The sequence below is a fragment of the Mesitornis unicolor genome, unplaced genomic scaffold (genome assembly GCF_000695765.1).
Source record: "Mesitornis unicolor isolate BGI_N332 unplaced genomic scaffold, ASM69576v1 scaffold26083, whole genome shotgun sequence".
Lineage (NCBI taxonomy): Eukaryota > Metazoa > Chordata > Aves > Mesitornithiformes > Mesitornithidae > Mesitornis > Mesitornis unicolor.
In genome coordinates, this window is record NW_010177064.1 from 42,591 (window position 1) to 56,454 (window position 13,864).

Here is a 13,864-nt window from a genome sequence, read left to right on the forward strand (position 1 = left end):
TCCCAGTGTAGTTGAGGTTGCTTTTGTGCAATTACTTGTAGAATATGTCCTCAACCAAGAAAATCCTGCTTCCATATGGCAAAACCCCCCCAAACAAAATCCACAAACAGAAAAGCATAGGCAAACCCAAAAGCAAACCAGCAATGGGGAAACAGAAAAGTAGGAGAATTATTTCTTGGTTACATTTTTTTTAAAAGATGTGTTACCCTTTAAGAGGAGCTTGACAAATATTTTAGATGGGGACAGATTAAGCGAGAAAGCTTGCAAACATCTGATTTCTGCATGCCAGTGTGCCTTCAGCCAGCTACCCCTTTGTCCATCTGAGCCTCCAAACTGTTGATGATCTCACCAAAAAATAAACAAGCTGCAGAACTGTTTAGGGAGTTCAGCACATTTAGGAAGTTACCAAGGAATCAGGGTGGGGGGAATTTTTCCTCCAGTTGCGGTGAAGCAGGGTGCTTTAGCCTCTGCTTGAAAGAAAAGGACATTTTTGTGTTATTGCAGGAGCCGACACTTTTCCCAGCCTTTCCCTGAGCTGGGAGAGGGAATGCTGGTTGATTTTGGTGATGAGGCGCAGTGGGCTCTTTGCACAATGTGGTTAAAAACCAGTATATTGCTGAGTGGTGCTGCTGTGGAGGGAGAGAGAGAGAGCAACAAGGAAACTTTCGTCCCAAAGTAACCTCTGCATCGCCTCAGCAGAGGGGGGTGATTTTCGCATGCAACGAAAAGGCAAGAGGGAATTTGTAACTGGAGATGTAGATGAGGGAGCAGTGACCGTCAGTAACCCCCGGTACTTGGTGCTGCAAGAGCAGAGCGCGTGGCTTCCTCCCCTCGCCAGCTGCTCTGCCAGGCTCGGCCTGGGAAGCAGAGGTGGTACCCGGGAACCAGCGTCCCTGTTACCACCAGTGACACCCGGAGTGCTCAGCTTGCTTTTTCCTGAAGGTATCGCCCACCGAGCTGAGCATAATACATGACAGAAGGAAGAAAAATGTTCTGTTACAACTGTTCCCTATAGGAGGGGGAAGGTACAAACACTTGGGGCTCCCTTGCATTACTTTCCCTTTAGAGCTCATTGTTTTCCACCCTTTGCTGTGGGCTGCGGCATCCTCTCTTCCTGTAGCAGAAAAAGCAGCATGACAGCTATCTGTTTGACTTTGCTTAGCCTCAAAATCCTTACTCTAGTAAATCCCGTGAAACTTGCTTTTTCAGATCCTTCTGGTATAGCTGCTTTCCTCATTGCTGCTTATTTAAGCATAATAAAGATAGACTTGTCTTCTCTCTCTTAAAAAAAACCCAGAACAACCCAAAACAGCATGAGGGTCAGTTGCTAAGATCCAGGTTTATGAACTTCAATAGTGTACATGGATTGTAATTTCTAGATGGTTCCTCTCTGTTGTGACAGAGATATACATTTGTTTTAAAGTCAAGAGCTGAAGCACCTTCAGAAGGGGAAGCTTTAGGAAAAGAAAATCGTATTAAAAGCATTTGCAGAAATTTTGCCGAGTGGTTGAGATTGCTTCCTAGATCTGCATGTGATTCTCTATTGTATCTCTGTGTTGACAAATGTCAGTCTTTGAAATTTATGGTAGAGTACATCTACTATTAATGTAATGGAATACAGGCTAGTAAATCCCTCAGTGGTCCATGCATCAGCTCAGTCCCGTGTTTGGTAACAACACAGGGATTAAGTGAAGCTGAATTTTTGTATGAGGCTAATGAGTAGGTTTCACCCCAGATCAGGGCAGCAGCTTGGTGTGCCTTGCTGCTTCTGTGTGCAAATTGAGCTGAAGTAATGATGTTAAAAAGAGTTGGTTTAAAAGGTTCTTTGTTTTTTTGTGATCAAAAGACATCATGGATTGACATCTTTGAAAGCTGCAAAGTTTCAGAGCACTTTGCCAGCAGCTCCTCTTCCCTTGGTGCTGTGGTTTCTGTAATTTCCCTCCTCCATTTGTCATTGCTTTTCCTGTTCAGAGCTCTCACATGAGTTTCCTTTTGGCTTTGCCCTGATCAGAAAGTTGCTTGGTTTGTCACTTTCCAGACTTGAAGCTTCGGGATTTCCTGATTGACAACGAGACGTTCTCAGACTTCCTCCATCATAATGTGTCCATACCATCATCTGCAGTAGAAGAGCTACTGGACACAGAGGTCAACCTCCAGCAGGTAAAGAGCCCTTTCAACCTCTAGCATAATGCTTGTCCATTGTTTGTTTAACCATAGTGCCAAGATCCACAGTGCAGGACCACTCTATGCTAGGTGCTACGCTAAGGGGAAGATGTAATCCCCGCTTCTCTTTTCCCTCTTGCCCTCAATTTACTGTCTTACGTAGTTCTAAACTCTAAAAGGACTCTGAGACCCACATGCAGATGTTATAATGTAAGAAAAGTGTGTAAGAAAATAGCCCCTCAGGCTAAACTGAATTTCTTCACTGTGGTTGGTTGTTCACACAGCATGGACTGTAACAGGATTTCTGTGTGTTGGTCTCCCTTAGTTTGTGGCCAACTCTTTGAGACAGACTGTAAACTTTTACTTTGTGTAGTACAAGGGAATCTTGATTTCAAATTAAACTCCTGATTGCTCCTGTGGTTGCCTTCTTAAACACAGGCAGCAGTGACCGTGGGCTGGAGCCCCCTGTCTTGGGTTGGCTGTTTGCCATTATCAAGCTCAGAACATGTTCTTTGTTAGGCTGAAGGGATACGTCCACTAGCATCCTTTCTAATGCAGAAGTCAGAACTGGTTGCTTCAGACTTCAAAGGAAGACCTGTGGCTGTCTTAAGGCGGTGCAAAAGGTGATGTGCAAAAGGACAAAGTTAATTCTGCTTCCCAACTCCAGATCAAATCTTTCCTTTGAAGTGGAGTTCATTCATAGTCCTTTCAGACTTTGTTTTCATGTAGTTACAGATGCTGTCCTCCTTCACACACATTGTATTGTTCTTCAGTGAATTTTATCAAGCCATCTGGTTTAGTGCAGTTTGATAATTAATCCTGCAAGTTAAGGATATGTTCTACTAAAAAAAGTAATAAGGAAAAAAAAATTTTACCCATTTTAGGCTGTAAGTTTTGTTATCATGTGACTGCCCATAATATATTGGTTGTATATGACAAAGCCATTGGAAGAACAACAGAAGCTTAGCGTTTATCTGCACAGCATATCTGAAGAGTGGTGGAGGAGTAATCACTGCTTGCTTGAATGCTTTAAGCTTTGTTCTTTCCTGTGGAATTTCCGTGCTCATTCTGCCAGGATACTGAGAGTGATACTGTTCAGTCTTAAGGGTGATTTGTGCTCTGGGATGACAGGAAGAGCTAATCTAAGCCACAAACAGTAAGCTGCAGAGGAGGACAGTGTCCCACCAAATCTTTCTTTGAGCGCTTTTCTAATACAGTTGTTAACCGAGAGGCAGAGCTCTCTCTTCCGGCAGGATGACTTTATCTGACTCACAGAATGGACCACTTTGGTTTTGCTGGATATCTGAGGTGGAGATCTGACCTCACTATTGAGCTGCATAGTGACTGAGGTATTAATAGGCAAAGGTTGTTTGGTCTCTGACTGTATGAGTGGGTCACAGCTTCATTCACAGGGTCATGTGGAAGGGCCTGTTCAGTGCAAACCTGACAGCAAATACAGCCTTCTTCAGCAGTCTGTTAGCATTCTGTAGTTGTTCAGCAAGCCCAAGAGGTATGATTTGCTAGCAAGTAAGGAACTGAGATCGTCAAGAAGATGGAACTGTTGTTCCCTAGTGCTACTGTAGTTACAGTACTCCAAAATGCCAGGCAGGGTTGTGTATCCAGCATACTGAATACAATGCAAATACATAAAAATGGCCAAAGCCTTGTCTTGATGGGCATGTTGCTTCCCAGGGGCAGAGTGGCTCAACCTTGTATTTCTCTGATAGTGGTAGGTGTGCTCAGAATGACCTGGGGTTTGGAAAGAGCCAAATCAGTTCAGAGTTTGAATCAGTAGGGGGCAGTCAGTTACACCTGTTATGCTACTGTTGTCCAGGTGTGGCCAGGCAGCTGTAATGTGACTTGGATGGCACGAGTAGGTCCTGTCCCTGTGAAAAGGGCGCAGTGAGCTCCTGGACCACGGCTGCGGTGCGATGTGTTAAATGGCAGTGAGAAGTAAATAGTAATGGCCATGACGTACTCTGCCTGGAACAATTATCCCTGTTTCATACAGAAGGAACAGTCCCAGGAGAGAGCAGTGTGACCTGTGAGAACAAAGCAGGCACCCGTGACTGCTTTCAGACATGAGGCTGGCATTTTGAGAGTTCTCAGGGGAATTAACCTGTCATTTGGGATATATTTGCCTGTTGAAGGCACTGTGGCTTCAGGTGACTTGAAGTGGTTGCAGAGAATTGGCTTTGTGTGACTGGATGTTTTAGTTTGCGGGATAGGCAGGCTCCTTGTTCTAGGGTCATGTGCTATGTGTTTAGGAAGACCAGCTGTTCTCCAAAAGAACTTAAAATCTGAGTGAAAAAGGTGGACAGACACAGGGGTGGTGGAAGAACTGGTCACCTTTGCTTTTTTTAAGTGAGCAGTGAGGCACTGGTTTTCTCTATGCCCATGCCGAGAAGCTGCTTTAGACTAATCCCAGGTCTCCTGAGTGTTATTCCAGTGTCACAGGAATATCCCCTTCAGCTACGATGCTGGAAGTATCCCTGCTGACAAAAAAACACACCCAGACTTTTTCAAAAGGCCAGCCTTTTTGATGTGAGAGCTATCCCATTTATTCAGCTGGATGTGCAGCATGGAAACATCCTATTTTTGTCTTATGGATGCAGACTAAAGTTAAAGGTTTGCACAAGTGTTGCATTATAAATCTCTTCCCTCTCCTATTAGCTGCATCGGCTTGTTTTCTGAACATAGTGCACTTTTTCCCGCTGGATTGTTGATGCCCTTTTGGTTTTGAAAGACAAGAAAATTTTCAAACCTACCAGCGGGATTCAGAAACTGTTAACTCTTCTGGGATGCAGATCAATCCTCTTTAGTTGTTGCTGGAAGTTGGGCAATGCACAATTACAGAAGAACAGAAAAAAGAAACTAAGTGTAAAGCTGTTGTTTTCCGTGCATTTACAATAAAATTATTCCCTCTGTCTGATCCCAAGGCAAAAAAACCTATCTTTCCAATGGAAGACTCTGGATTTTCCTTGTATTATCACCTTTATGAAGTGTGCACCTGTTTGACATGTACCTTTTTGTTGTTCAGCAAACCTAAATCCTGTAACCGACCTTACTGAAAGAAACTAGGCCATCTGGTCTAAAAGGGAGTGATGGTAATTCAGAGGAATTTTATGCATTTCTTTCATTAATAAGGTGATTGCTTCTGCATTAGGAAACTTTACTGACAAGCAAACCATCACCTTATGTAAAATGGGCCTGTGAAAGAAGACTCTAGGATATTATCTCTTGTTTGTTGCTGTCAGTAAGATACTTTTTTTTCACTGATACATTATCTGCCCGAAAACACTGCAAAATGTTTCTCTCAGCAGTTAGTAAAGAGATACTTCAGACCTAAAAAAGAAAGTGATCCTGATCTAGAACAGCACAGAAAATGGGTCTGGCAGATGTATCTAAGGGGTTTGGGACATAGGTCTTTTGCCCTTCGCATACACTTGCCAGACTTCTGTCTGGTCACAAGCCTTTTTTTGGCTCTGTGGCTCAGTTCCCAGAAGACTGAAGATTAGGCAATGTGTGTCCTTGGTTGGAGGAGATGGCTGCTGTGGAAGACAGCATCACTGCTGCTCTGTGCGTGTTTGTGGAGAACTGGAGAGACGCCTCCCCCAGGACTTCTCCCCCATGTACTCAGCAGGGAAACATGTTTTTCTTGGAGTCAAGTTGTGCATTGGTCAGGGCTGTGCAACCTGTAGAGGAGAATGCCCTCTTACCTCTGTCTGGAAATGTTACGAATGGTTAGTTTTGTCTAGGTGATAACCAGACTTGTGCTATTAATCTTACACAAAGGGAGACTTACGTGTTTTTCCCACTTTTCCAGGTAATTTTGTCTGGTTACCGAATGCAACTGCGGAATCTCTGCAATAGCTCAACACTGTCTGAATCTCTTACAATCCAAAATCAGACTGTGGTCACGGACTCTGAAGCCTTCATTTGCACCTTGACGAAGGAAAAACTCCATGCAGCTGAACAAGCCTTGCATGCTAACCTGAATCCTTTGAAGCCCCTTCAGGTGAGTCCACTGGTCCCACCTGTGAGAAGCTATCGTTGACACAGTGACATTGTCTAGGGCTTTCAATCTAGGAACTAATCCCTGCATTTTTGGAGTGAACTCTTCATTGGCAGTAAGAAAGAAGGAGGATAGTCTTTATCAATGGAGCGTGAACAGTGTTGCTTCTTCCTGTCATCATTACCCTTCCTATTGCAGTGTGGTACTTGCAGAGCATAAAGATGTGGGGTCTGCAGTTCATTTTGTCAAGAGGAAAATATTTATGCTGCATAGTACCAAACAGGCTCTTGGTTGTCCCTGTGTTTCGGTCAGATGTTGTGTCTTGACTAGAATGATCCCAGGTGTTAGATCGGCCTGTGCTGGGTACTAAAACCATCACCCTCTGCCTACCGTTACTGTGAGGCCACTGAGTGCAGAAGTCTCTAGCCAGTGGCAAGCTTTGAGCAGATTTAATTCATACAAAGAAGAGTCAAGTTTTAAAGTCGTGTTTCAAAAACTGACTGGACTGGGTTAGATAGAGTTTTGGAGCAAAAATTCATTGAACTTCAAGAAAATATATTATTTAGAGGGTGACTGGAGACTGGAGCAGACTTAGCTGTTTAGGAAAAAACAGTGATGCTTTGTTACAGGTCCACAGTATTTGGTAAAATACAAAAGTTTGAGGAAGTTAGTGCTGAAAATATCAGTAGAGAGAAGAGACCACATAAACCCACTCTGTTACCCGCTAAAACAAGCACTCTTATTGTCTGCTGTGAAAGAAATAAACACTTCAGCTGTGTAAGTTTCCAGATTTGATGAGCCTTTCAGGACCAAAAGTCATGTACCACTTGCTTGGCTTTGTCCCCAGTCAAAGAGGGTCATTATCAAGTACTGAAATCGTACTACTCTTCTGTACAGTGCTTAGTGGTCAGCTACTGCTCTCCACAGCTCATCTTCTGTTTTTCATGTGTTCTCCATCTGCATTTTTCTTTCCTGCTGGAAGAGCAGTATAATCATAAGCATTAAGAGATGAGGTAACAGCACTAAAATTGTCCCCGTAACAAAGATGAGCTGTTTGACAAGCAATGGCTGTAAGCAGTTTCCTGTGTTCAGTTAGATGTATATACATGCATTTACTTTAAACTATTCAGAGATGCTAGAATTCTGGGGTCAGAAGGTGGTGAAAATAGCCAGCTATAGTACAACTCTGTATTGGTCTTCTGGGCCCTCTGGAGACTCAGTCTTGCTTTTCTTATTTATAGAAGTCTCTACGACTCAGCTGATGGGAACAGGTACAGAATGTATCTGTATTGTTACATCTGTGTTGTTTCTTGGTGAAAGAAAGCAGTCATAAACCACTCCATGCCATGTGGCAGCAGCAAAGTAAATTAAGACATTATGTACAGTTTTGGAGGACTTCTGAGAAAGCTAGCTCATGATCTTGTCTTCAGACTCAAAAACGCCTGAGTCCAGAAGCCAGCAGTTCTAAGCCTACTGTGTATTGTAGGCTATCTTGTAAAGGTCCACAGTTTTTCTTAGAAAAATGTCACAGGGTACCCTCTAGTTACGCTGCTGTACTGCATCAGTGAGTGAAATGAAAACCAACTGGCTTCAATGTGTCCAGGCAAAATGACTAAATTGACTCTAGGATCACGACCAACACATTTGAAACTTAGTTTCTTAAAAGGCTTAAAAGTGCCTTGACCTGTAGTAACGTCTTTGAACAAAGAGGGAACTTTCTGCTCATGAACAAAGGAGGCTTTTGACATAGCTTATCATTAAAGGCACTAGGGGTCAAATCTTGGACATGCACATTGAAGCTAGCATGCACCATATCTGCTACAGAGCCTGTAAGCCAATGCCAACGATTTGCCCAGAGATTTATTTTTAATTTTTTTTATTAATCCTCTTAATGTACTTCACAGCACGGCATTTCAGTAAGTAAAAATAAAGGCCAAATCAAATGCAGGTACAACAGCAATTCAGAAGCAAGTTTTTGGCTCATGTAATGGGATCTGGGCTTCACTGGTTGCAGCATTCTGTGATTTATGGAGAGATAGCTTCTTGATATGATCAGATCAATACAATTGGGGTGAAAAGGACTTCAGACTGTGTGCAAGAACTGTGTAAATTCAACACCAAGGGCTTGAATAGTAAAATAAGAGTTTTTGCTGCTCAAGTATCTGGGCAGTAGAGTGCCCGTAGTTTCCTGAACTATCTTAACTCAGAAGTCTCAGGCCAGCATCCACCTGCTTGTTCCTGCCCCAGTGCATTCCTGTTTGTTGCTTCATCTGCAGGATGATGCAGTAAATTACATCACCGAATTGATGCTAATTAATTGATTGTGTGCTTACACAAACATTTGGGCTGAAACATGAAGGGGAGGGTGCAAGATTGAGAACCCAGTGGTCAGGGCACGTGTGTGTGGGCTGAGACCCTGCTATCAACACTTGCTTCTGCAAGCGTAAAGTGTGTGTCAGTTTGCAGCCTGAGGGAAACTAAGTGCTCTAAGTAACTCACAACGAAATAGTAATTACTAGCAAATTATGGACAGAGCACAGTTTTAAAAAGGAAATTAAAGTGTGTGCATGGTGAAATGCACGAGTTCTAAATGTCACAGCACTATTGAGGAAGTTTTTTAAAAAAGAAGTAAAAAAATAAGCACTTTTCTGTACATACGTGCTCATCTGTTCTATCCAGAACAGCTTGAGTGTTGCCCAGAGTGCAGTAGTACAGTTAAGACAAAGAAGGGCTTCTAATTAAAATTTTCCACTAGGATTTCTAACTCTGCCACTGATCCTTTGTATGACTTCAATTTAGCCTGCTCTGTATGATGAGAAAACAGAGCCAAGCACATAGAGGCATGATGGGGAGGTTAAAGTGTGTGTCCATATTCCTTCCTGTGTAAGAGCCTACTGTTTAGATTGAAACCCAGCAAAGTATCTGGGAGTGATCACAGGGCGCCAAGGCAGAGGATCAGCTTTCCTTCTTCACTGAGTATTCACTCCACAGAAGCAACAAGTGTTTCAAAAAGTCAAATTCCCTATTCCAGAACCCGTGTTTCAATCTTCATCCATTCTCTGAAGCCTTTTGGCCAACAGTAAGTGTTACGGAACACAGGACATCTTGCACAAGCCCCTTATAGACCCGTCTTCTCTTCTTGAGGTTTACTGGGTGTAGTCGGTGAGGACTTGTGAGGCAGGAGAAGCTGGTTTGGGAACAACAGTGAAACAGCACCTCTAATTGCATGCACACTGATTTCCTTTTCAGGTTTCTTCATGTGCTAGGCCAGCAGTGGTCCTGTGGAAGGACTACACAGTTTGGGAAAGGTTGCAGGCACCCCTTGTTAGCAAAAGCAGTAGCAATAAATAAAAGGTGCCCCATTAGACTCATGTTGTGATGCATGGAGACTATCTTATATCATAAAAATACCTGTCAGTGGGACAGCGTTCTCTCCACAAAACTTCCCAGTTTTGAAAATCATTTAGGGGGAAAGTTAAATGACAAAGACCATTCAAATTGGTCCTGTGGGATTTCATCTCTGCAATGCTGCCTAAGAAGGGCTTTGCCACACTCACTTCCAGTGGTGTGTCTCTGTAATAAGCCAGAAATATGTTGTGGCTTGTGTACTGTAGTGGGCCTTGAAGTAGTGTGGGTGAGCACATGAATATCCCATTGTTTTATCTCCCTTTGTAATATGGATGGTATTTTGTCATATGGTTAGCATAAACAAAGCATGCCAGTTGAAAAATGGCTCTAGGAAAGGTCTTTTAATGTAAATACGTGTTGCAACTGAGCTTGTGTCTTTCCTTGCTCTTTTGAGAGTGTTTTCAGTCACAATGATATCATGCTTTTAAGCAGCTGTACTTTGGGACTTCCACTCCTAGAAAACAAAAGCAAAAGCTTAAAGCATGCGATTTTTCTGAAAAGTTCAGTGTAAAGTTTCTGTTAATATCAGTATAAAGTTGTAGTAACTATTTTTAGAGTGGTCTCATTGAGTTTTAGTACTCAGCACAGTTAGCTGTATGGTGCAGACAGTGGCTAAATTTTGTTATGATCACCCAGCACTTCAACTATATGCATTCTCCTGCATGTTAAAGAAACAGAGTTATCCATCCTTTCTAGCAGGAGCTGACAGGTGGACTTAATAAAGGCTTGTCTTGGCTGTGGAGTCAGCTCTAGTCGTTTCAGTTGTCTCCATTTCGAGTCTTGTGGTGTACACATACAAGCACACAGAGTCAGTTCAGGGCAGTCTGTACCTCAAGAGTATTATGATCTTGGCTGCCTCAGAAGACAAGTCTAGATGAAGGCGTGACTTGCCAGGCACTAACACAGTAATTATACAGGGCAGTTCTCTTCGAAACCTGCTAGACGTTTGTCTTTCCAGTGTGCCTAGGAAGGACAGGTGATGCTTTTGTGGCATTTCACCTGAAAATGAGTCATTCTACACCCCATCCCCCTCCCTGCCTTGTAGTACAGACACCTACTAAAGCTCTTACATTGGGACCAATCTTACTGGAGCTGCTCTGAATCTAGAGGGCTCTTATGAATGTAATGAACTACTTTACTTAATGAGCCACTGCAAAGAGTTATTTTCCAGGGAAATTCATGACATGCTCACCTGTACAAAAAAGACTGGCCACTTGTGACTGATTTTGTCATTGACTCTGGAGATACGACTTGTGAGAGGCTCCCTGAGTGGGCTTTAGGGTGCAAAGTGTGGTGGTAAAGAAGGCAAAATTCCCTCCGTAGCAATGGCATCATTGCAAGTCCTTGTGAGAAATGAAATTGGAGAACTGTGAATCTGTGAGGGAAGAAAGGTCAAGGTGGTGGGGTGTGAAAGGATGGGTGCGTTCTCCTCACATTTCAGTGTAAGGTTTGCAAGCTCCTTGAATCACCGCAGATTTGCATACTGGGTCAGACCAAAGTCCTGTTCAGCTCTGTATCCTCCTGAGTGCTAGTCTAGAAGTAGCCCACAATGGAGACATGTAAAAGAATGGAGGCATGGGGCAAGCATATAGTAACGTTTCCTCAGTGTAATGTCCTGCTCTTCGATAGTTTGTAACCCATATTTTCTTAGCTGCTGCTGGGATCTCGGAGATTGGTAGCACTTCGTAAGCTTTTTTTTTTTTTCTTCAATGAATTCTTCTAAGCCTTTCTCAAACCCCATTAACTTTCAGTACCTTCAGCATGGCATAGTATCTACAGAATTTCTCCATTTTGACTTAAGTTGTATGTTCAGTAGCTCCTTTGGTTTGTTTCAAACTGATCTTTTTGCTGGAAGCCCTCTAGTCCTGTATGATGAGGTGCAGTGAGCAATCATCCCCTGTTCCCATTCTCCATCCCACTTGCAATTCTACAGACCTCTGTCATAACCCTTATTTGTCATTACAGATCCTATTGGAAGAACTATGGCCTATTGTTCTTCCTTCAGAAGCCATTCTTACCTTGAATCACACTTGTGGCCTTCTTCTGTACTTGTTTTTCCTTCAGAAATGTAGGACACAAAATTGGACATAGTACTTGAGCACTGGGATTGCACAGTGGATTTATATTGATACTGATCTCTCTTATCGCTGTAATTCTAAGATCTCTATTTCTGAATAGCAGTAGCTAGTTCAGAGATATCAAAGGGTGTCTGAAGGTGGAACTGTCTTCTCCCTATGTACATTACTTTGCAGCACTGAATTTCATCTGGCACTTTATAACAATGTGTTGGCATGAGGGCTTTCACTAATCCTTTGCAACTGGCTCTTGACTTTTCACTGTTCTGAACCAGTTAGTATCATCAGAAAACTCTTCCTCATCCACCCTGTCCCTGCATCACCTCTGAATACAGTGAACAACACAAATCTCTGTAGAGCTTGGTAAGGTACACAGAGCTGAACAAACATGCATGACTCTAGGACATTCTACCTAGTCCTGTTGCTGAGGTGGTAGTGCAACTATGAAGCTTTGATAATTTGCTGACTGTGTTTCTTTAAATATGTCTTGAAGGTCTTAGCCTGTGGGCAATTTGAATTGCTTTTCTTCTAGTCCTAATTATTATTATTATCCAAACCTTAGGGATTGCATTTAGTAGAAATCTATAGAGGCTATAGAGACCCTCCCTAAATTTGCAGCTGCCTTTGAAGCAGGCACTACCTGTGCCCTCAGACAAGTTAGCTGGGTCTTAAATGCCCCAGCAGATCAGTGAAACAGTGCCCATTTACACCAGCTGGCATTGATCAGGTCTTACCACCCCTCCAGCAAATCAACGAGAGCACTTGAAAACCTCCAGACTTTGCTTCCAGAAATAATCCCAGGAAATATGTTGAAAATGAAAAGCTTCAGCCCAAAAGATGTGTGCTAAAATCAAGGGCCGTGGCTGTTCCTCTGGGTCACAATGCTGTAACATGCTTTCAAATCCTGCAACATGTAGCTGCTAACATGCAATTTTAGGAAGTTATTTTAATCTTCATTCCTTTGAAAGAAGTATTCTATCCAAACAGTTCCTATGCAAGGTAATCCAGACATGTCAATGGAAGGGAAAAGAAGCCCCAAAAACCAAAACCTAGGCCCGCCAGTTACATGTAGAGGAACTGGAAACAAGGAGTCATCTTCAGTGTGACTCCTTGCTAGAGCAAAAAGTTTCCTGAAAGCTGAGCCTTCCACTTCTAGAAACATGTCAGTTTTTCTCTTGTGATGATGGTGAGTATCAGCTGTTTCATGGAAGCTGCTTGTTTTAAAATACACCCTTGGTTTACATAAAAAAATGCCAAGGCCTGATCTGAGGACTTGAGTGATGAAAACTTACAGGCCTGTTTAAAAGAATTTAATTTATTTCTTTGTGCCTTACAGTGACTTTTAGTTTCCTTTTCTCTCTTCCTGCAGAGACAAATTTCTTTCAATTCCTCCTTGCGGGATCTGTCAGAAACTGTGGAAACTTTGAAAGAGAGCCTTGGGAAGCTTGTTAAGGAGGTAAGGAGCACCTTCATGTCTGGAGAACTCATCACTGTGTTTGCTGTCTGAGCCTGCAATTGGGTGCAAGAAGCACAAGTCTCCCTGGTGCAACTCTAAAGTCAAATCCCTGTCTTGTTTTGAAACTTCCTCCCCATCCTACAGCTGTTCTCCCTGTGTCAGTAGAAGCAGCGTGCACTTTGCAGCCCCTTCGCACTTGGAGTTACAGATGCGTGGTTAAAGATTGGGTTCTTATGCAAGGAGCAGGAATTAAGACGTTTTCTGTGGGTTTCACTTCTCAGGAGTGGCACAACCTGTTGGGCCTGCAGTGTATCTGCTGCCTAGCAGTGCCTTGCAAACTGCATGTGGAGATTTGCCTCTTTTCTAGTTTTTTTACTCGGTTATCAACCATGTCAAGATTGTTGCTTGGTTTTATCTACTGGTCTCACGGTGCAGTGAGGGTACAGTGTGTGGAAGAGACGTTGTGGCTGTTCTAATCTAAATTAGTAGCTATAGGCTATGGTTTGCTCTTTGTATAAGTAGTTTTTTGGGACAGAGATTGTTTTCTAGTCTTTGTGGGGCACACAGTGCAGTAGCATCACACCACCGTCTGAGAACGAACAATAAATGCCAGCAAAACATAAATAATGATTTGCAGAGGCAAAGTAACATCAATAGAGGCTGCAAGTATTTGTTTTTTGCAGGTGAAATGATGGATTAAGAAAGAAGCCCTGTGTGCCTAGCATGAGTTAGAAGTCCAAAACTGGG

At 42.9% G+C, this 13,864-nt stretch overlaps 1 protein-coding gene across 1 annotated transcript in view; it reads left to right on the forward strand.

The window, feature by feature from the left end:
• The window catches only part of ABCA1 (ATP-binding cassette, sub-family A (ABC1), member 1), a 76,591-nt gene that overhangs the window by 27,061 nt on the left and 35,666 nt on the right, over positions 1 to 13,864 (forward strand). Inside the window, exons 6-8 of the mRNA XM_010181945.1 lie at positions 2,039 to 2,160; positions 5,990 to 6,181; positions 13,031 to 13,117. Of these exons, the coding sequence (XP_010180247.1) occupies positions 2,039 to 2,160; positions 5,990 to 6,181; positions 13,031 to 13,117 (401 nt within the window). The remainder of the gene's footprint in view (positions 1 to 2,038; positions 2,161 to 5,989; positions 6,182 to 13,030; positions 13,118 to 13,864) is intronic.